The sequence below is a fragment of the Eleginops maclovinus genome, chromosome 1 (genome assembly GCF_036324505.1).
Source record: "Eleginops maclovinus isolate JMC-PN-2008 ecotype Puerto Natales chromosome 1, JC_Emac_rtc_rv5, whole genome shotgun sequence".
Taxonomy (NCBI): domain Eukaryota; kingdom Metazoa; phylum Chordata; class Actinopteri; order Perciformes; family Eleginopidae; genus Eleginops; species Eleginops maclovinus.
The window spans coordinates 16519255-16542986 of record NC_086349.1 but is presented as its reverse complement, the minus strand read 5'-3'; the positions used below and the strand labels follow the sequence as shown (position 1 = coordinate 16542986).

At 39.4% G+C, this 23732-nt stretch overlaps 1 protein-coding gene across 4 annotated transcripts in view; it reads right to left on the bottom strand.

Annotated features, from left to right (window-relative positions):
- Window positions 1-23732, bottom strand: part of cacna2d3a (calcium channel, voltage-dependent, alpha 2/delta subunit 3a) — a 108159-nt gene that overhangs the window by 63404 nt on the left and 21023 nt on the right. For all 4 annotated transcript variants that reach the window (XM_063884449.1, XM_063884458.1, XM_063884467.1 and 1 more), the window contains 2 exons: window positions 17248-17364; window positions 7706-7765 (listed from right to left, as the gene is read on the bottom strand). In XM_063884449.1, coding sequence (XP_063740519.1) covers window positions 7706-7765; window positions 17248-17364 — 177 coding nt within the window. The remainder of the gene's footprint in view (window positions 1-7705; window positions 7766-17247; window positions 17365-23732) is intronic.

Here is a 23732-nt window from a genome sequence, read left to right as displayed (position 1 = left end):
TGGGTAATTATTATGTTTATCTATAAAATGTACTCCACAAGAATATTTGCTATATCCAGGTCAAATATATAAAGATGTACTGCTTTTCTTTGTCACGAATAACCAAATACAAACGTATATAAACGAGGCGATTCAATAATTAAACAACATACATCTGATACAATGTAACCAGAACTCTTCTATTTTCAGGCCTCCACTAAATGAGTACAGGTTTTCTTGAATAGTCTCTTTTAAATTCATTCTTGTAATTCATTTTCACTTTATTTCTAGTGTTGGTTTATGTTGATTAACATGTTATTATACTTTAATAATCCCAAATTGCTGAAAAAACATTTTGCAGCAGCATGGAAAACACTTTGAAACAGCTTCAGTAGGTTTTAAATAACCCCTATATCAAAAAACCTTCTTCAGGAAATGTATCTCACTGTTTTCTGTCGACCGGTCAGAATCTGTTTATGATTGCTGAGTGAGACTTAGCCAAGAAGGCACACTCTGAAGTTTGACTTTAAATGCGGCTATTTCCAGCAATCATTGAGTTTAGTGGCTATTCAAGCTGGCACACAATTTCAATTTCTCTTTCTGTATGCTACTGGTGCCATAGCCATGAAGCATCCTACTACACATTATTACTCCTAGTGACAAAGGTCTAGGAAATTATTATTATCAAGACATATTCCATAAAAAAAAACAGCATGGATATGGAGGCCCCACCACCATATCCATTTTACAGAGGCTAACAGCTCCGTAAGCAGAGTGAGAAAATGTTTATGGTACTTACATTCCAACCAACAGTGCTACTTATATAGACTGGCCAACAATCAAAAAAATGTATCAAAGCAAAGCTACTTACTGTATCACCTGTTCATTTCAGAGATAAACTGAAAGTGCAGTGATTAACCATATGCAATTAATTTAACAACTATCCTTTTCTGTATAGGCTAATGTGCAAGTAGACACACAATCTTTTATTTCTTACCATTTATTCAACCGTCTAAACAGAGACTAAAGTCACTGATTGCACCTTCCATTTACACATGTCAATGCATGATCATTTGTAACCCTAAAAACAGGTCCACCAAACCTCCTCACTAAAGAAAGAGGTCAAAGTTCTGCATCTTCACTGCTCTGAGTTGCTCTTTAACTTTTCAAACATCACTCCTATGCCAGGTCTCCTTACTAGATAGTTAGAAGTTCAACCAGACTAAAATGTTATCTTGTTTCTTGTATCCTTCTTTTAAGCATTTCTGTATTAAACAAAGTATAGCCCTAATGTCTTTTTTTTTAATCCAGTGACCATTTGCCTAATGGAGAGGCACCGTAGCATCCTACATGCAACTTGTCATTAGGTATGTAAATGTGTGACGAACACGCCTACATGTAAAAAAACGTTTGTTGATTCTGATAAATACTCGTTTTTGATTCAACAGCCTTGAGGGGAAGAGAGAGGAAGTGAGACAGATTGGAGACCTCGAGTTAAGCGGGGGTTTACCGTGACGCTCCACCCTCTGGTGTTCACTTTTAACTCTCATCTCTACTTTAGCTCTCCTCTTTTTATTCACCCATCTCCCCACACTCTTTCGTCACAGTCGGGAAAGGGAAGACACTATCCCAGAGTGTGGAAAAGAGACTGTAAAACAACCAAGGGGCACGGGAAAAAGTAATCAGTGAGTAAACAAGACTGCCGAAGGAGTAAATACCTTGGAGGATAGGTCAAGTAAGGGTTCACATGCTGTTTTTAAATCTCTCCAAATGCATTTTGAACTTTTTGCTCACCCACTCTGAGAAGATATTGAATAAAAACTGTACCATCCATGTGATGCTATATTGCCGGTTGATGCTTCAAAACAATCCTGTTCTGAGTGTGTGCACGGAGAGGGAGTTAGAAAATAAGGTGTGGTGAACAATGATCAATAAAAGCAATACTGTTATACTATTACTGAAGAAAACTGTGGGATTGTTGAAATGGGGACAAAGTAAGCAGCAATTATGTGCAAAGAATAAATGATTAATAAAAAAACTGTGTATTTATTTCTTCAGACTTTCCCAACACTGAGTAGTGAAGAGAGACTCCTCAAAAAAATGAAAGACATAAATTGCCTGCTCCTACCTGACCTTTAAGTTTTCCTTTCAATGCGTCTGTGTGATAAATGTAAAAGTAAACTGACATTTCGTTTTGATTGTTATCTGTGTGATGCACAAGGTTGCACCATAACTGTTTTGATGCCTAGAAATGTTGATGTCTCCCCACACTAGTTTCAGAATTGTTGGCATGAATCATAAAAGTTTTGTATCGAACCCTTACTTTAATTTAAAAAATGCTTTAGTTGATTAAAATAATAAGCAACTGGGGACATTATATGGGACAATGTTTGTTTTTGATCTCTCAGAGTAATAATAAAGCTCTTTCTTTTTAAACTAAAAGTACTTCTTTCAAATAATTGTTTCAGGGGCATATCACCTTTCTCAGGGAACCTTTTTAAACCCTCCTCTTTGACATTTCAGAAGAAAGGACTTTGAACTGCTTTGTTTCTCGAGTTGTCTCTTAAATAAATGGTTTCAAATTCTGATCTTGGTCCGCCTGATAGCTCAGTAGTTAGGTTTACGGCCCATTTAAAGTTTGCCCCTTACAAGTATGCAGATTTGACTCCTGAGCCTGCGGAAGTATTAGGCAATGTGGTCTAATCCGTCCCCCCCTTTCAAAACTGTATTTGGAAGGCACTCTTTAGTCCAAATGATTTCTTAAAAATCACTGGCCATGCATATCTACAGGACAGTGAAGAGACTCTGAAAACACAAAGTGCAAATTGGCAAATCAACAAGCATGTGGCCACCTCTGTGCACTGAATTGTAATACCCTAGACAGGGGAGTATGCGAAAAAAGATTAAGCACTTCTCTCCCAATGCTCTTTTCAGACTGGGGCTACATTTTTAGTCAACATCCGGCTTGGCAATTGGTTGTTTGTCTCCAACCTCCAAGGGGGGATTCCATTGGCTGCAGAGGGCATAGGAAACTGCTCTCTGCTTTCCTATTTACAGTACATGAGCAGTGCGGGTAAAAGAGCAAGGGAGGAAAATCGCAGCAGATTAACGTGCCAATTTCACATGGAGGCAGAAGAGCTCTGGAAAGGATAGATAAGGAAATTCCTATCAAGCCGCTGCCAGCCAAATATGTATCCAATAGCAAAAACACACACAAACATTTTATAATAAACCCCCGAATAGTGATGGAGGAGGTTTCACCCTACAGCGCGGATGCAGTATTTTTAGCACAGCTGGTGATAATTACCATCTATTCACCATGTTCTGCAGTAAAGGCACTATAAGAAATGCCACCATCGAAGCTGTACAGCCAGAAAAACCCACACCTACACAGGTGTACACATGCAGCTCTCACAAAATGTACATGCATGTGAAAAAAATAAAGCAACAGCAGTTTGTGATCACACCTAGAACATGCTCAACCACTTCATTTTATTTTCAGGCCACTCAAAACACAATTACCATTGAAAAATGAATAGATGTGACATAATGTGCGAAGAACTGCTGAAAAACCTGCTTGACTTAGTTTAAATACCATAGCAGAAATGGATGCAGAACCAAAGCCAGAAAAAGACAATCAGCTGTATTTACTACGACGCCAACAAGTGACAGAAATGAGGACGAAGAGAATATTGAACAAGTTGGAGTGGATGATAGCACACCATAAGTGCAAAGTATTGTTTTCATTGAAAAGGTAAGCCGTTTGTTTTAAGTAGCATTTTGAAGAGGAAATGTTTAGGTGAAGATTGTAGAATTGGGGGTTGTATGTTGATACAATGCTGTCCGGGTGGTGAATGAATATAATAAACAACCATCCTTTTCAGAATATTATTAAAGTCACAAAAGGTATGCATTACGTTAAGAAACACCTGTCCTATCAGGGCATGTTGGCAATGGGCTCTCTTTTTAATGCACTTCATGATGTGTTTTGCTCTCTATATCCAACTCTGTCCGCCTGGTTTAGAAATTATCTCTGTAATGTAATTACATTGCATCATACATCTGCCATTACATTAATGGCTGATTAAAGTTAATCATATTACTGTAGTGACACGCCATGCCAACAAGCATCTGGCGTATACATTATAATTGTCATCATCATGTTCATCTTTGTCCTTCTCCATCACTTCCTCCTTCTCTTTCCGTTCCTATTTCCACCTATAGTATAACACAGGTTTGTGTAATATATACTTTATTTTATCGATATATTTTGGCTTGATAATGGCATCTTATTCTGTCCGAGACATTGTCAAACTCTACATTACACTATAGGTACTCTACCAGCCATTATCAGCTCGGGAGCTGTGTCATTAAAGCTGAAACAAAGGGACACTGACTTCGCTGGGCTCGAGTCATCTCCGCCAAGTAATTACTGGCATAAAGCATCACTGTGAGCCTACACAGTGTTACTGCCCCTCAAGCAGCATATGAAGACACAAAGTGTCCACAACAAAAATGACACACGCATAAAGATGCACACACATCTCCAAAAGAAAATGTAACAACAGAGATATGTATCTGGGGAAACAGTTTGGTTCACATGCATCAACAACACAAATATAATATTTTTAAAAAGTAAAAATAAAATAAGATTGATACAAATATACAGCACACATTCCCATTTACAACCTGTACAGGGAAAATGTATTTTGAACTCCACTTGCATGCGTGTTTGAAACAGGCAACTTCTCTAAATACGAGCAAGTGTACTAGTATCTTTTTCTGTTGTGAGTTTCCTCACTGTCCGATGAGGAGTAGGTGGAAGTCTTTCGGGAACAACAATAGATGGTCATTGGCTAAAGAACATACAAACACCAAAAAAAAAAAGCTATATTTTGATTACATATTACAATTTTCTTTACTGACTGATCTCCCGGTGTATGTGTTGATTCAGCTGGTGATATACTTATTTTCCATAATGATTTTCAAACACAGATTGAGCTTGATGCGATTGCCAGAGGTTGCATCAGACTTTTTTGTGGCTGTCATTTTGACGGAGAGCATTGGAAACAGTTTAATTAACATATGTCTGAATGGTTTGCATTAGGGTCTAAATGTGGATCCCTTATTTTTCAGCACAAAATTGTCTTGACAGAAGATTTTTTTTATCCATGGGAGCTTAAACTCTATGTTAAGAACAGCAGCTTATTTATTTGTTTTACATCAAACACCACTAAAGCTGCGGTATCTCTGTGTGATGTTGCGTTATCTATAAGCCTGCAGCTAATGATTATTTTTTATCATCAATTAATCTCCCAATTATTTTCTTCAAATTGATTCATTATGTAATAACAGTGTATCCTCACATTTTCGTTTGGAGTTCTTTTCTTGTTAAACAATTAATTTATTATCAAAATATTTGCTGAATAATCTTACGTTGATTAATAAGATCTTAAACAAATAGGTTCACACATGCCAAGTGCTGCTCCTCTCAGAAGCATTGTTAACGTGCTACATTGTGGGAAATGATTGAAACAGGGAGAAAATGTGTTTAGCGGATGAAAGATTAAGAGCTGGACATTCAGTGGTTACATTTAGTAATTGAGCCACTTAAAGGCCTATGGCAGAAGATAAAACCACAGGGCATTCACTGTAATGCTTTAAAGAGCTGACAGAGTAAACGCATGCCAACCACCACGGGCAGAGACACAGACATACACATAACGTTAGCCACACACACACTTTATAAGTGGTTGAGCAGAAAATACGCCCAAGTCAGCTTACCATCACATTTCCTCTTTAAAACTCAAGTTTCTGCACTTGCTCCTCCTACTTTTATAAACTCTGTTTTGCAATGTGCATGATGCGTTTGAAATCCAGTCAAAAAGACGCAAATTCTCTCTCTCTCTCTCTCGCTCTCTCTCTCTCTCTCTCTCTACCTCTCTCTCTCTACCTCACTCACACTACAAAACTGCACTCTAAAAATTAAAGCTGCTCAAATGGATTTGAGGCAGAACCATGAGAGCAGAGGCTGGGTTTGGGGCTGTGTATGCAGATATGATTAACTGAATGCATTTGCCCAAGTCTGAGGAATGAGGGTGGAACTCCCCTGGAGTAGTTTGCATTTTTTAGAGTTTTATATATAACAATGAGAATACAATTAATAATTCATGGTTTATGTTTCAAACTCTAAAAATCTGTTTTCCAAAATAACTTTCCAGCAAGAAAACTGAAGATAAATTGATGCTAAGATACTTCCCACAAACAATTTAGTGTGTAGTTATTACTATCAAACACCTCTAGATCCATTTACAATGTGCTAACTGAGCAGAAAATATATTCTATTTAGACTGAGAATTCAAACAACAAACCACTAAAATAACTGGAGAAGTAGAAGGTAGTGTAGCTGAATGATTATATAATTACATAAACAAATATAAAACATACACCATGAGTGTGAGAATTGGTAATAGGCATTTAATTTCAATTAAATCATTTTCATTTTTCAATAATTAATATAGAGAACAGTCCTAAAAAAATTGCATACTTTTCTGTTAAGGCATATTGAATATAAGCAACTTGTTTTTGTCCCTAAAAACAATGTCTATACCAGTATCAAAACACAACCAAACTAAACTCAATAAAATATGTAAGACCAGCTTTTGTCAATGGAAAAATGGAAGCTCTGACCAGAGGAAAGTTCTGCACAAAAACTAGTGTACACTGATCTTAATTTACAATATATCCCATCTAGAACGTAAGGTCAACTTAATTGTAGAAAACCAGGCAAACAATTTTTAGCACCTTGCATTTCCAATATATTTTTGGCACGCGGACAGTGTATGCCAGACTGATCAAAAAAGCATTGAACAAAGAGCAATAACCACACCACCTGAGTTTAACATTAAAGTGGGAGTGCAAAACTATGAAATGCCTTACGGTACTCTGCACCATTTGAAATCCAGATACTAATACCTAATTCTGCCAAAAGCAAGGCCTACTTCTTGAGATATTGAACACATTACTTTTGTGATTCATGTATGGCTTTAAAACAACTACTCATGATCTCCCCTCATGACCTCTCAGTCATTCTAATTTGTTTTCTACCCCCTGCATGCATGCACATCTCTTGACTTTCCTGAGAAATCTTTCTATTCAGTCTATTACCTAGATGTCATGTCTCACTTTCTGTCAGTGTCAGTTTTTTTTGCACAGATTGTAACATAATTAAACGAGATGCACCCATAAATCCGCAGAAAATGATCACTAGTCAGGAGGGATTTAGGTTTGTTCAATTACTTAAAAAAAACTCTTGTTTATATAATTTTCTTTATTTGCATGTTTGTTTGGAACGTCTGTTTTGTTGTGAGACTGTGAAAACCTGATAGGGTGTCTGCAGTAGAGCGAAGCATATGCTGACAAAATGATTATAGAGAGAAGTGGACAAATACACTTTTAAAAGAGAAAACACTGTTAAGCTTAGTCAAGCGAAACAGACTGCAGAACACAATTCCTAATGCCTTTTCTCGCTGTCTCTCCTCTGTTCTGTTACAGAGGCACTTTTTATTCTCTAAACCCTTTTTCTCACTGGGGTCTGATCACAGAAGCTCTGGCTTGTGAAGGATACATTGGAGCATCATTTTTTAATTAGCTTACAAGAACAGGAAATGAACCCATTAATTGTTGTTCAGATTAAACTGGAGATGTGGATATATTTAAAACATACCTGTAGGTCTGGATCCTCCTCATGCTGTAGGTGGGCTTCCTCTGCTGCCTCTACCAGTCTCTACGGGAGAGGGGGGGAAAAACAGGGTGTGAAAAAGTGAAAAAGCTACATAAAAATTAGCTTTACCACTGGCTTAATAACTACCCCTTAGCACTAGAACAACTCTGCAAGCCCTAAAGACACACACCACACACATAAATATATACAGATAACAGACAGACATTTGGCCATCTCGTGGAATGAGGCTATTTCCCTAAATGGTTTAGCAGTAGAGGAAATGACTGCCTGGGGTCCTTAGACAGAAATACAAAAAACTCCATCACCAGTTCATGCTGTTTTACGAACGCACACACACTTTTCTAAATAGATGAATCTGTTATCCTGACAATAGGCTGATTTATTCAAGTAAATTCTGTTTATATACAACATATATTATCGACTAGTTTTTTAGAAAGATGGGTATAGGACAACTATCAGTTCATGTTTTTGTTTAATAAAGCCAAAAGCCGGTCGGTTTTTCTCTCATTAACACAGGTGAGCAAAATTAAAGGCAGATGTTGCCCCACTCTATTTAGCGTTTTTAATTAATAAATATATAAATAGCAATCGGAGTGGAAACAGGGGGACTGTGATGGGTGACCCCTAACCCATCACAGTCTCCCTTCTTTACTCCTACTGATATTTATGAATTTTTTGTCTAATTTTTTGCCCTCCTTGTGTTTTTTGACTGTCTTTGTCCCATGTAAAGCGGCCTTGGGTCCCTTGAAAGGTGCTATAAAAATTAAATCTATTATTGTTATTATTATTATTATTATTATCATTAATAATTGATTTTAGCACAAGTGAATATGGGTATGCACGTTCCACACAAGAACAAGCTAGACACAACAGATAAATATACACTTGGGTGCATACACTGAAGAGTACACATTTATAAAGATGGTGTTCAGGGACAAAGCTTCTGCTAAAGCAAGCTCTTCTTCCTATAATTTCTTTTAGAGTCATGTATCCAAGACCAGAAAGCAATACTGTGAGAAGTAGACTGAGGGAGTGATGAGAGTCATTTGCTATTATGGGTGCAGGGAGTGTCATGGCTCTGTCATGTTTGAAAGATTGGGGGTAGGGAGGCAGATGATTTTGGAGGCATGATGTGTGCTGGAGATGGATGACATGGTAAGGGAGCACAAGAGCATGGGTTCAATCATGTGTTTGTAAAGCAACAACAGAAGGTGAGGGAGTGTTTGCTTGGATATTTTGAAATTGAAAGTTCTTGAGCTGATCAACTGTCTTGACATTGAAAAAGTATGATTCTTTCCACTGTTGGATGTGTTGAATGTGCTTCAAACTATTTATTTTTCATTTTGTCAATTTTCTATGCAACAAGAAAGTGACTCAAGATCAAAGTCAACTTTGTTGTCAATCTTTCAGTTTGTGTGTACAGACAGAGAGATCGAAATACGGTTTCCCTCTACCCCGAGGATTAAAAAATACAAATATATATTAAAGAAATATATAAACATATACATATTTACATACATACATACCTGTTCACCCACTTACATATGTGTATATGCACATACATAATCAACATAGACACATACAAATGCTCACATTAAGAGGCATAAATAACGGCACAAGAGTCAATATATACAAAATAACAGTCATGGCTGGCATATATCAGCACTTCAATCAGGCTTAAGGGGAAAGACCTGGTGGAAGGTTATTGTGCAACAGCTTCTCACATACACACACACCTTACTTCTGTCTATTTCAACTGTGATTTGCATGGTATGTTCTCATAGCAAGTAATATCCGCTATTCACAGCTGGCCTTGGTTCTGAGTTCTGGTAATTCACTTCCACTTCGCATTTCCATTCAAATGGCTTTAGCCATAAAAGTACTGCAATCAGCCCAGCTTATTTCAGCTGAGCCGTGTGTGCGTGTGTGCGTGTGTGCGTGCGTGCGTGCGTGCGTGCGTGCGTGCGTGCGTGCGTGCGTGCGTGCGTGCGTGCGTGTGTGTGTGTGTTTGTGTGCAGGCAGTCTGTTTTGGGAAGTGGACACTGTAATCTAGATCCTGGCCAATCATTTTCTTCACCATAGCAACACACCTGGCCATTGCATATCATTGCATATCATTCTATGCTTGGTTCGATTCGGGTATCAATTCATGGATACATTCTGATTGCTTCCTGGTCTGATAAGAGCACAGCAGAAGATATAGTAAATGCCTCTGTGTCCTCGCTGGCCTGGAGTTCTTAGATCTTTTTGAGAATCAAAAAAGAAAAATCTTAGGCCTGTGTGAAAGCATGCATGCATCAGGCATTGAAAGGCGCCACAAAAACCTGAGGAAGGTGTATCTGCTTGAAATCCACAACAAAGCATGCAGTCAGAACAAACACAGATAAGGACGGTGGAATAAAGGGAGGATGAGAGAGGAATGAGAGAATAACATTCTCTAAAGGTCTGCACACTTAGCCCCACACTCTCAGCGAAATGTCAGGCGTTGCCTGTAGTGTCGATTGAAACACACATTTCCGCATTTGTGAGTGGTTGATGGTGTGTGTGTTTGCAATTTAAAATGTTTTTTCTCAGCTGACACCTGTTAAGATATTAGCCCTTTGACCAATTTTGTCTTACAGGCGTATTTGAAAATGTCAATCATTGAATGTGAGAGTAGGTATATCAATGTGTAAGTGATGAAGTCTAAATGAATGTAATGCATGTGCTGTATGTGTGTGTGTCCATCCATATGCAGATGTGCGATGGCCTGAAAAATGTGCCTCATTATGAAATGTTTAATTTCACTCTCCTGTGATTGAGTCTGTTAATCTACCATATGTGTACATAGGAGAAAAACCTGGCTTTAACAATCTCACAACATTTCCTCATCATCATACAAGTCCAATGTTAATGTCATCTCTGGTGAACATTTAAACACTTTATTCCAACCTTTGATTTATCTATCCTGGCACATTGTTCGAGTAGTATAACTAACCATGCAGGAAGACAGGAGTGAAATCTCTAGGGTAAAAATAACTTGCACAGTAGCAGGGAGTTTTTCAATTGGAAAAACAGATTAGAGATAAGTATGTACTATTCACTGCTGTGAATTTCAATTCCAGCCTATCACCAGGATGAACACTAGAGGTGGTGCGTTTGTCTTTGTGTGTATGTTGTGTTGTTGTGGGCGTACGCTGATGTGTGCACTGTCTATCTGCATGTGTTGGTGTGTGTCTAGCATATATTTAAATTAGCCTGCCATGTCTTTTTTGTCAATAGGTGGTCCTGCCAAAGTGTATGATGCAGTAAAAAGAGGGAGGAAATTACTTTTTCTTTTCTCAAGTCATTCTGTCAAGGCTGGGGCTTGGTTTGAGATGACAGCAATAATTAAACTGGCACAGTCAGAAAGGCAGGCCCTGTTGTCTCCCTGAAAACACACGCTCATACACAAACATGCACATTCACAAGCCTTCACTTCAGCTGACAGGGTAAACGCTTCACACACAGAGCTAACAAGACTTGCTGTGGCAACTGGATTAGATTTGTTAGCGATAGTAGAAAGATCTGGCATCTCGCTACCTGATTACAGATCCCTGATGGTTTTTCAGGCACAAACCTGATTAGACCAGATCTGACTGGTCTAGTTTGGATCAGACTCATTTTATTCTTAATTTCCTAAGGCTCATTTTATTTGTCGATTTTGTTTTTAGCCTAAATCAAACCACAAGTTGTCATCTAGCCCCTCCCCCCCAGCTCTTTCTATGATACTTTTAAGCTGTCAGGTTGGCAGAGGTGAGGAAACACGTGAAATGATGCCTATAAAAAAAGAAGTTACAGCAACAAGATCATTCATCAGATCAGCTAGGATTAATATGGGTCCCTGTTGAGACAAAATCATCTTTTGGTCTGACCACACCTGGCCTAACTTTTTGGAACCTGAAAAAAAAAAGTAGTAAACCCAATGTTTTCTCAGACCCTTTGGTGTTTCTAGTTGAAGCAATGTCTTACCCCTGGATTAAACACATTTTCTATTCCTTATTTTATCATTTTTCCTCCTGTCTCCTTTCACCTGCCCATTCCATTTCTATGACATTTGGACTCACATAACCCTTTCATTATCTGAATTCCTAAGATTATGATTTTCCTGACAAAGGATTCAGCATGTTTACACTTTGAAGAGTTCATAAACGATCCCCTTCATTTGGCTGTCAACATGATTGGCCTATTGTTTTTGTGCCGTACTTGCTGTTTGGGATACTGACGTATGAAGCCACTGACCTTAACAAATTCCTATCCATTATGAATGCAACACTAGGGCTGTGAAAGTTGGCGAAAGCTGTCATATAGAGCTGAGGTATGCTAACAACCGCTGGCAGAGAAGCAGAGGAGGGGTGGACGTTGGGTCACATACATTATTGACTGGTAGAGGAAGTCTTAGACTTTTTTAAAGCAGTGCATTAAGCCTTGCCTCGGCAAATTCCCTCCACCAAGAAGAAGGGAGGGCAGTGGCCTGAATCTGAATGTTCTCCTGAGGTAGCAGAGAACAAGACCACAGTCAACTCCAGTTCTAAATAAACTCGCATAAAAACATTCCCAGAGGTGCTGTGTGCTGTTGGTTCAGCATGCATTTGTACTTCAAACTTAAATCCTTCTTTTATATGTAACCATCTTTTGAAAACATTTACCGTACATTTAAGAGTAACAGAGTTGATATTTCATGGACAATTCACAGCGACCCAAATATATCAGCTTTGCCAGCATGTGTAGAGAGTATCTTTAGACTTTTCACAACCAAATGTGTCTAATGATTGTACCTATAAATATGGCTACAAAACATGCACAACCTTGTATAAAATATGCTACCATTTTGCTCCTGAATAATTTGGCATGCTTCTGCCTGGCCAGATGTATAGGTGTTCCTCTGTTGCAAGAGGAAATGCTAACTAAGCCTTGGCCTACTGAATTAGGGCATGTCCTATGGGTCTTGGTTCTGCCAGGGGCCTGATCCATGGAGGCCTGAGCTGTGTTGAGCAGGATTGGATCAGGTCAGCCCATCAATAACACTGGGGACAGCAATTAATATTGTCAAACCAGCCAGAGAAGAGTTGCAGCATCAACAAAATGGAAAAGTGCTCTGTGACACTTTGCCTCCTCTGTTTTGCACATTTAGATTGGGTACAAGCCAAGTAGTCAAAGCATAGCGGAAAGACAGATACAAAGGGAAAGACTGAGATAGGGGGGATGACTGTGCTTTGAAATATCCAGTCCCAATAATCAATACTTGACAAGTTCTCAGCAGTTCTGCTGACTCAAAGGGAATATAAAGGGAATATGAAGTGCTTAACCCACACTTTATTTCATGCCTGGACTGAACTTTTGATCTTTTTTTTTTCATTTACCTTTCCCAATCCTTCTATCATCACCTCCATTTCATCACTGTAGAAAACAATCTCATCTCTCTTACTTCTTGGTGACAGGAATACAACCAGCGACAACGCAGAGGCAGCCAGTACATGTCACGACTCTGCCTCGTCATTAGAAGCCATCACTCTTAACCCACACACACACACACACACACACACACACACACACACACACACACACACACACACACACACACACACACACACACACACACACACACACACACACACACACACACACACACACACACACACACACACACACACACACACACACACACACACAGCAATGATATGAGACTGAGGCTAAGGAAGGAAATTAGGGAAATGAGGGGAGCAGTCCTGTCAGCTCAGTGTGACAGGGTATGTCACGGAGAAGGACAAGAGTGCAGAGCCAGACCACACCGTTATAATCCTGATCCGAATTACCAAAAGTCGTGGACAATTCCTAGATAAGCAAGTTCATCTCTCATAATGTATAAAGGAATCAGACGTGTTCTGTTGAGAACAACAGAAATTCAACAAAATAGCCATAATATCCTGAAAAAAAATAACTTGGTAAATAACTTTTGTCACATACTCAGCAAGAAAATTGCAATTTCATCATTACCAGAAAAGAAGCAAAAAACTTAAATAAGACCCAAGTTTTAACTAATCAGCATTTCTGAAATGCTGAATTTATGTTTAAAATTCCGCATATATGTCAGCAAATGAAAATTAAATTTCATAGAAGGTTTTGCCGGCAGAGAAATTCAATTTAAAGTCCTTTGTGTGCCTTTTATTTCTAACATACACCCATGCAGACTTCCCCTGCACTACACCGGTAATCATGTTGAGGCCTACAGAGGCGTAGCTGCCACAGGTAAATGATATCAGCAGGTACAAAGCATGCAGAGGCCGAATGCCATTACAGGAGAAACAGCCCTAGCAGCAAGGCATCCACTCTGCTTTGAAGTGCATTTGTCACATGAAACACAGGCGTGCTTGACTTCAAAGAGGGCATTACAATAGCTTCATGCCTTTCAACTTCGATAACAACATGTTCACTATTTCTTTTAAACGTCTGCTTTTTCCGCAATTTCCAGCCTGAAGACAAGCTTTTTGGAGACAAGATTGAAAGAGGAGAGGAGGAAGAGTAGAGAAGAACAGAGCAGAGGAGAGGAAAGAAGAGGAGTTGATGTCTGCCAGACAATGATAAAATGCCAACATCATAGGAAGTGATAAACGGTAATAATAATTGAAAGAGTAGCAGAGCGCTGAGATGTTTGCTGAGCCCAGGAATAAACACCTTGATACACAAACATGTTTACTAACAAGGACACACACACAATGAAAGGTGGATACACATGTTTACTTTAAAACATTTTGTATCTATAATAGTGGAGGTGCAATTAACAGCGCAAAACAAATACACAACTGCTCTTGCCCAAATTGTCATGTTTTGTCACACGGAGAGTAGGCTGTACTTGCAACAATAATGTGGAGTTGATAAGGTAGAGAGGATAGGGACCTGAACACAACCAACATTAATTCAAAATGCAAATATGCACACATACATACACTTTGTCCCTCTCTCTTACACAAACACACAATACCACACAAAACTTGCAGTAGTTTAAAATGCTATTAATTAATCTTCCCAAATGTTTTTTGACCATATCATTTTTTTCTCTTCAAATGAGAAGCTTAAAACATAGGAATTAAAGCACTAAACCTCTCTCACCTAAACACTTTTTTAAAAAAGCACATCAACTACCATACAGACATACGTGTATACAGGTGAACCCCTTTACAGCAAAGGCAGCTGTCTCTCAGCAGGTGGTGGCACGCGATAAAAAGGTGGAATCGACGTGGAGACAGGGAGATAAAACCACGTTGACGGACAGGGGAGAGTGCCTGCACGGAAATTGAACCGCTGAAGCGCCACATATACTTTGGCAAAAGGAGAGAGACGAGAAGAGGCGGAGCAGAGATGGGAGAAAGACAAAGGAGCGAAGGATGCTTAAGGAGAGTAGCGAGACCGCACACAAGACAGACAGATGAGAGTTTGGGAAATAAAAGCAGAGATAAATCGACGAGGAAAAAGAGGGAAAAGAGGGAAAAGGACTCATGGACACTTCCATTGTATGTTCTTGAGTGACAATTCATCACAAGGTCAACTGTCAGTGTTGAGGAGGGGAAATTAGGAGGAAGTGGATTCATGAAAGCAGAGGACTATGGGTTAATTTCTCCACCGATCTCAGCATGGAGCCTCTTTTAGACTAGATTCTTTTCCTACCGTATAACATTAATTCCTCCTGTTCCTTCCACGGCTTTCATCTGTCTTTTCTGAAGCCAGTATACCATCTCATTTTCTCATTAACCTCAATAACTTTTACTCCACACACATATAAACACACAAAGGCAACCACACCCCAAAGATATTTACAATTATCAGGTTTCCAACTCTTGGGGAGGTAGCTTTATAGAAGCGATTAGCAAACTGAGTCCTCATATCTCCAGGGATTGAACACAATCACGAGGAGATAGCACACAAACAGAACTGTTGTGCGATTTATTATATCTAATCTCACAACACAGATTCTTGTCAACAAGTTAGTATATCAGAGTTGCAACAGGTTGATAAGAAATGTCTCTTTCTGATGAAAGACTTAGCTATAATATGTAAGCTATAATAGTATTGGGATTAATATTCTTAAAATGCCAGATGACTTACAGTATATTAGCATGAACAACTTTGGCTACTATATGGGCTCAGCGGCGACATTTATACATGTGGACGGAAGGAGATGTGAACCCTTCTATATGCTTTTAAGGGGAATGTAACTGACTGCAACAACTATGGTCCTGCAATCTGAGTGGTCAGAGGTACCATACACAAGAGATAATAATAACACAATCATACATAAAGTTAAAGCAAGGAAATGGTTTGTCACTTTCTATGCCCCCCTCTCTCTCTCTCCTCCCTCAGTTTCCTTTCAGCTTGTATCCTTAGACCAGACTCTCAGAGAGAAATCCAATTTCTGTTAACATCACCATGTTGTCTCGATAAGATCTATCACCTGGAGCCAAAGCTGAGGCCAGAGAGGCAGAGCACTGTGGACACATCCCAAACTGCATACACACATGCACACGCACACACACACACACACACGCTCAAATTAAACCTTGGTTGATGAAACATTCAGATCTTTTATAAACAGAGATGGCACGCTATAAAAATACACTAAAATGAGTGAAAGTATGGCTTTCCTAATCGGAAGTAAAAGTACAAATAAATATATGAATCACAGTTAAGGTACACATTAATTAGAGTGGTTTCTTTCAGGGATTATTCTTTCATATAATTATTGGATTTAAATATGGGTTGTGTTAGCATTTCAATTTAAAATAGATGATACTTAAATTCGATATAAATGCATATTTGATAGCAGTTCATGTGTTTGCTTGTAAAATCTCAATCTTCAAGGTAAATGTTGACTGTCACTGTAAAATAAATGAAATGGATCAAAGAAGTACGCATTAAATACATTATTTGAAAACATATAGAAGTTTTTAGTTTTAGTTAAGAGCGTTTTTGGTCTTAAAGTGTCCTCTTAGATACTGATGTTTGGTCAGAGCAGCCCAATACGGTGACACAGACACTGATTGGTGGCTCACAGCCTCTCTCTGTCTGTCGCCTCATCCACAGCACCCATTCTTTCACATATCTCTCTCCCACATACACACAGCAAACGCAAGACGTGTCTGGTTTCACTGTGGCAATGTTACACCACAGCACTTCTTCAGACGAGGGTCAGCAGAGTGAAATAAATGCTTTACCAAGTAATTTCACCGAGTTCAGTCGAGTACCTTTTGCTTTTTCACTATCAGCCTCTCTGGGAATAGATATACTGACACAACATCTCTACTCTAATTTGTCATTATGTGGTTACTGTTATTTGTTGTGGCCTGAAGTAGATCAAATGCAGATGTTTCTAAATAAAAAGTAGATTTTTTTCAAGGGCATCTTGACATTTATCTTTGCTTTGAAATGATTTGAATTTGAAATATATTTAGTTAAATTCTAAGGGATTTTTAGCTGTAGTCTGATGAATGACTATTCAGGTTGAAACATACCTTCATTGCCTCGGCTTTCTTGTGAAACATCTCCTCCATGTCGTCGGCCAGCCTCTTCACCAGACGCAGCCCATCAATCTCCTCCACCCGCACCGCCCGCTCAAACTCCTTGTATTTCTGAAAGAAAACCACACATTTTATCTCGTTGTAATTACAGATGCATTAACCCACTTAACATTTGTTTTCATTCAAATACACAAAAGTGAGTTTATAGCATAGACATCCCAGTGTGAGCTCATATCATCGATCAGTATATTATCTCCTGTTTGAGTTTTTTAAAATCTCTCATCTGACAAAGAACTCTTTTTCTCAGGCATAGCAAGGGAATAGGCAAAATATGATAATCCTACAATTACAGTACTTTCTCTTAAAACATGCATTATCATCATTTTAACATGAAACATAAGCAATAGATTTGGTTGGTTTACTTTTTAAGGGGGCAAAGCGGGGGGTCTCATACGGCTGTTTATAGCATAGGATTGAAAACACACATTGCCCAGCCAAAAAAAAAGGTCACCACCTGGATTTAACTAAGCAAATAGGTAAGAGTCTCCCATTGGATACTTACTGCATGGGTGATTATGTTTCAGCTGGCAACAAGTTATTTAACCTCTAAGTGATGCAGTGAGTAGCTTCTCATTTGTTAAACAGTGATGTCGAAAGACATATCCTGTGGTCGTGGAAAAGATGTTAATCTGTTTCAGAAGGGTCAAATTATTGGCATGCATCAAGCAGTGAGAACATCTAAGGAGATTGCAGAAACTTCTAAAATTGGGTTAACAACTGTCCAACGCATTGTTAAAAACTAGAAGGACAGTGGTGAAACATCATCTTCAAGGAAGGAACGTGGTCGGACAAAAATCTTGAATGATCGTGATCGGCGATCACTTAAACCTTTGGTGAAATCAAATCTTAGTAAAACAAAAGGAACGAGCAAAGGAAGAAGGTCATCATGTGGTCTGATGAGTCCAGATTTACCCTGCTCCAGAGTGATGGGCCCGTCAGGGTAAGAAGAGAGGAGGCTGAAGTGATGCACCCATCATGCCTAGTGCCTACTGTACAAGCCTGTGGGGGCAGTGCTATGATCTGGGGTGGCTGCAGTTGGTCTGGTCTAGGTTCAGCAATGTGCCCAAAGAATGAGGTCAGCTGACTACCTGAATATACTGAATGACCAGGTTATTCCATCAATGGATTATTTCTTCCCTGATGGCACGGGCATGTTCCAAGATGACAATGCCAGGATCCATCGGGCTCAAATTGTGAAAGAGTGGTTCAGGCAGCATGAGACATCATTTTCACACATGGACTGGCCACCACAGAGTCCAGACCTGAACCCGATTGAGAATCTTTGGGATGTGCTGGAGAAGACTTTGCGCAGTGGTCTGAATCTCCCGTCATCAATACAAGGTCTTGGTCGAAAAACGTAATGCAAGACAGAAATAAATGTTGTGACATTGCAGAAGCTCGTGGAAACGATGCCACAGCGAATGTGTGCCGTAATCAAAGCTAAAGGCGGTCCAACAAATATTAGAGTGTGTGACCTTTTTTTGGCCAGGCAGTGTATTAACATAAAAAATGATTGCTTGAACTTTATGAAAAAAAGAGTTGGACAGAGAAACCTTTGGGAAAAACCTTAAAACTGTACGTAAAAGGAGTAGTGTATACAGAGTAGAATTAAGAAATGCATTACTAGTGGTTTAAAAGTGGAGTAGAGCTGAGGAGGAGTTGCTTCCCCAAACTAATCTACATATAAACGAAACCGATCAGCTCAGCCATGAGAATTATCAGCCACTTTCAGGTTTTACCAACCACACATTAAGCATCGATGACACGCTGCTGCCCTCAGTATGTGCCCTGCACTAAATCACATTATTCTGCAATGAACGAATACTAGAGTGCTTAGCTCAACCAGTGCTTTACTAGGGACAGTGACATTAAGTCTCGCTAATTCCACACCCATACATGCCACACACACACACATATATGCAGAGCTTTTCTCAGTGAGGTGGTTTACTTGTACAGAAAAAAAAAGAATAAAACCATTTTTGAAATCTCTGCAAAGCTGCGGGCGGCTGTGTTTCACTCTTGGGGGATTTAACGGAAGATTACCGCCATATCAAATAGCATGCTCCCTCTAATGTTATGCCAACCTGCTAAGACGCATGCTCTGAGCTTTTCCTGTACAGCAACACATATGAGGTGCGTGGCGAGGGGAGAGGGATCACGGTAGGATGAGGAATGGCGACAGCATCAGTCTCTCAGCCAAAAGCTTTGGGATTGAGCTAATCATCCAAAAAAACTGCAGGACATCACCATAAAGGAAAGGGTTTATTTTTCTGCTTCACACCGAAAGTTTACATGAGAGTGATTTCTTTAGTTGCAGCTTAAGCTGAGAAGTGAAAGCAGAGAAGCTGAGAAGAATGTAAGTCACCTAAGGAAAGGGACACTGAAAAGGACAATGAATGTGTTATCTTGTTAGGATTATCGATAAATTGATTGATTGATTGATTGATTGATTGATTGATTGATTGATTGATTGATTGATTGGTTGATTGATTGATTGATTGATTGATTGATTGATTGGGAAAGACCCAGACAGACAGATAAACACATGAGAAAGGGAAAGGCTTATAAGGAAAACAAAAAGAGGGACAGGAGTGAGATAGAGACAAACAATAGGTAGAGCAAACACTGTGTAGGTGTAAAAAGATTCAAGAGATGTAAAGACAGGTAGGATGAGGAAAGGTGATACTGAAGGTGGGAGGGCAGAGGGCAGTGTGAAACGCTATCTGTATCTGAAGAGCTGTATGTGGGCAAAAGTAGAGGGAGTAAGGTTAAAATCACTACATTTGCATTTGGTTTAATATAGAATTAAAATAAGAGCTCAGGTAAAAGGGAATTTTTTGATAGCAATTATAGCGATTAGAGAACGGAGGGTCTGATTCCTCAAGGTACTTTTTGTCTGCCTAATATAATGGAGTTTAGGAGGGATGAGAGGTTTAAGGAAGGGTAGAGCCAAGAGCAGTGGGAACAGAAAAGAGCTACTGTAAGATGCCACGGTTGAATAAAATCAGGTTTATCAAGGGAAACACTCACTGATTCATCTTTATCTCCATTTCATAGTATCAACACTCTTTTCACAACCATAACACTGAAAGATCTGCATGCATTTGAAATGCTGCCGAAGTGCTGCTGATGCTGCCAATAGTCATTTGCATGTCACAGTTTAGATTGTCAAAATTGTCTTCAAAAGGTCTGGTGCTGCCGTCCAAAAAATGCTTTTGTTTCACGTATGGTGAAGATTGGATCAGACACAAGAGAAAAGGACATCAAGAAAATATGGAATCCCACAAAGCAAGAGAAAGATCCATCTTTCATCCAGCATGTTGATTAAATACCCTTTTAGATACATGTTTCTCCTTAAGAGCTGTTTATGTAACAAGAACACCAACCTCAATGTTCACATTTTCTCTTAAAACCTTAAAAGACACCCAAAAACAGTGATAATTAATTGCAGTCTTATGTTACATCTTCTGTGGCTAATCAAAATGACTGGCTGATGACTCAGAAGCCAAATCACGGCGACCGTAACCGTATCAAAATCAGAGCGATAATCCCACTGGCTGACTGGCAACTGCAGTGTGTAAGAGGAACAGAAAATCCAGGTTTAAAGCAAATCCTGGTCGCTGGCTGGCAGTAGTGGGCTGTTAGAGCCGACAGGTCAACAGCGGCTTAAACTTGAACTGGCTTGACTGGTTTGATCTCCAATTTCTTTTTATCCATTCTCCCTTTACTGGCTCCCTTGAGCTTCGTCTGCTCTATAGTTGTTGCTTTCCCTGCTTTACTCTCTCATCCATCTTCTTCTCTGCCCACACTTCCTTTGGTAATTATAAAAATGAATGGGGTGACTTCATAGACACAGTCATAGCTAATAATTCTCTCTTAACACAGTCCCAAAATAATTTCCATTGAAATCTATTTTGTCTACAGCTCCACTAAATCCTTGTCCATGAAACTGTCCCAAAATGAACAGATATTACACTTCACCGAGGTAGAAGGAAAGCACAGAGTGCCTACGGCCTGAGTGGAAGTGATAATGTGTTTGCGCTCACGTCGCTGTGGTCAGTGAGAGGTTTCGAGGGTCCAGCTGACCACAGGCTGTCTGCAGCGCTATGTTCAGCCGGGCAGGCCAGAGAAGAGCTGGCCTAATTAGCCTGAAGCTATCCTCTTCGCATCACATCAACATCACACTATAGCCAACTGACATACATCCAGAACCACCATTTCCAAGGAGAAGGGACAGGAAATCTTTTTACAACATGCTTCATTGGCATCTTAAAGTCTTATTGTAATATATTATTGCCTTAATTAATTGGTTTGATAGACTTTTCAAAATGTTGTCTGTAGAAGATTTGGTCTTTACCTGATAAGCACCTCACAAGTCCTTGGACTTTCTGTTTCGGAGGTGGTGGCTCATTTTGGGATGTACAGTAACACTAGGCAGGAGCACCTGTTCATGTCCGCTAGTTTAGCTGCTCATCTCCTGCTGAGCAGTCATATAGTCTCACAGGAATTGTATGTTTGTCCTCACTTGCTGATGAGCACAAAGATATGTTCCCGTTCTCTTTTTCCCAAGGAATGTTCTATTGCTGGCTTGTACACCTGTATACTGGCCTGGTTTACTCATACACATACTCATTTCAGCAGGGAGATTAGCAAGCCTATGGGTTTCAGCTTCAGGAATGGACTTTTATTTGTGATCTTTACATAACAAAAAAATACCATTGAAAAAACGTAACCAGAAACAATCGCCTGCAAAGCCAGACATAATGATGTTGCTTTTTTTTTTAATATCATCTTTTCTCACTGTGTTTATCACATATTGAATTATATTCAGTTCCACTGTATGAATACTTTATAGTGGAGTCCATGTGGCATCGCAAACATGCTTTTGTTAGATCGATTACTTTTTATTAGCTAGCAATGTCATAAACCACACTAAGTGACTAACTCCAGCTTAAGATGTGGTGCTCAGGGTGTTGCATGCAGTACACAGACACACCTTGAAGCTGCCCTGTGCACAACTAAAGCAAAAATAACAGTGTACACATGAATCAAACTACAGCACAGTCACCAATGTATTTCTCTAGAAAATATTTAGATCAGGCTGCTAAGGATGCCTTATGTGTTGACTGTAAAATGTATTTTCGACTGAAGACTTAGGCAAGCAGTGGTGACACATATTGTTGGTCTGTTGTAACTCAATCCCTCTTTTTCTCTCTCCCCTTCACCCCTCTGCGGTGCTGCATCACATGAATGAGCTGATTCTGCTAATCTCTCTCCTACACAGTGTGCTCTGACTGTGGGACAACGATCGGAGGCTAAAATCCCCATATCCAGGCTACACTTTAGCACACAGAAATAGAGACTAGTGCAAGCCTGCATTTACACACATGCACACACTTGCATACACAACTCAATAAATAATACAATATGTCTTGAATAGGAGCAAAATATATATGCAGAAGTAGAGGTCAGGAGAGTTCCACACATACAAGGACAGTCTTTCTCTGTGTGTTTGTTATTTATTATTATGGGGGGTAGACTTGGGAATTACTTAATAATGTATGTGTTTGTTTTTGTGTATGTCATTTCCTTGGGGTTTGATAATAAAGTGATTAATGAAGGGGAAAAACTTCATTTCACACTAAGACTGAACCACAAGCCCCCAAATCCCAGCTCATTTTACGCGTCACCAGAGCCCACTTTACCTTAGCCTACTCACACAATCTCACTGCCTTCCTGACACAGCCCCCACACCCTGTCTCTCTCTCTCTCTCTCTCTCTCTTTCCCACACGCAAACACACACACGTAAACATGAACTGACACAAAAACATATGTTTGCACTACAATTGATAAGCTTAGACACACACATAAGAATCGGATATAGAATTATGAATGAATGAATTTGGAAATATAACTTCAAATGCAAATAAGCAGTGTTGTTGATTTTGTTGTTGCTCAGATGTTTGCTGTCTCTCAGGCTTACTAAATGAAATTAGACATTCATAGTAGGAGAGGCAGAAGCATTTGCCAAGATGCCAAGCATACAAGTCTCATTCAAGCTGTGTTATTGGCCTTCATTCACAAAATGCAGCCCTGTCTGTTTTGTTTGCTTCCTGTCTGCTTGTATGACTACGAGTGGATGAGTCTGGTTTCATGAATGAAAGAGACACAGCCCAGAAAAGCCTCTGAATGCATGTGTGTAACGGGTGTGTGTGTATGCGCACTGGAGGAAATGACGAGAGACTACACAGGGACACAGAGACCAAAGAGTCCACTTACCAGACCCTCTGATGTACTGAGGACTCTGAAGTAAGCAAACATGTGGTACACACAAGAACATTAACATCTGTCATTTATATGAATACTGAATGCACCTTGGTAAAGTGTATTGTAGCTACAGATCACAAAATATGCAATA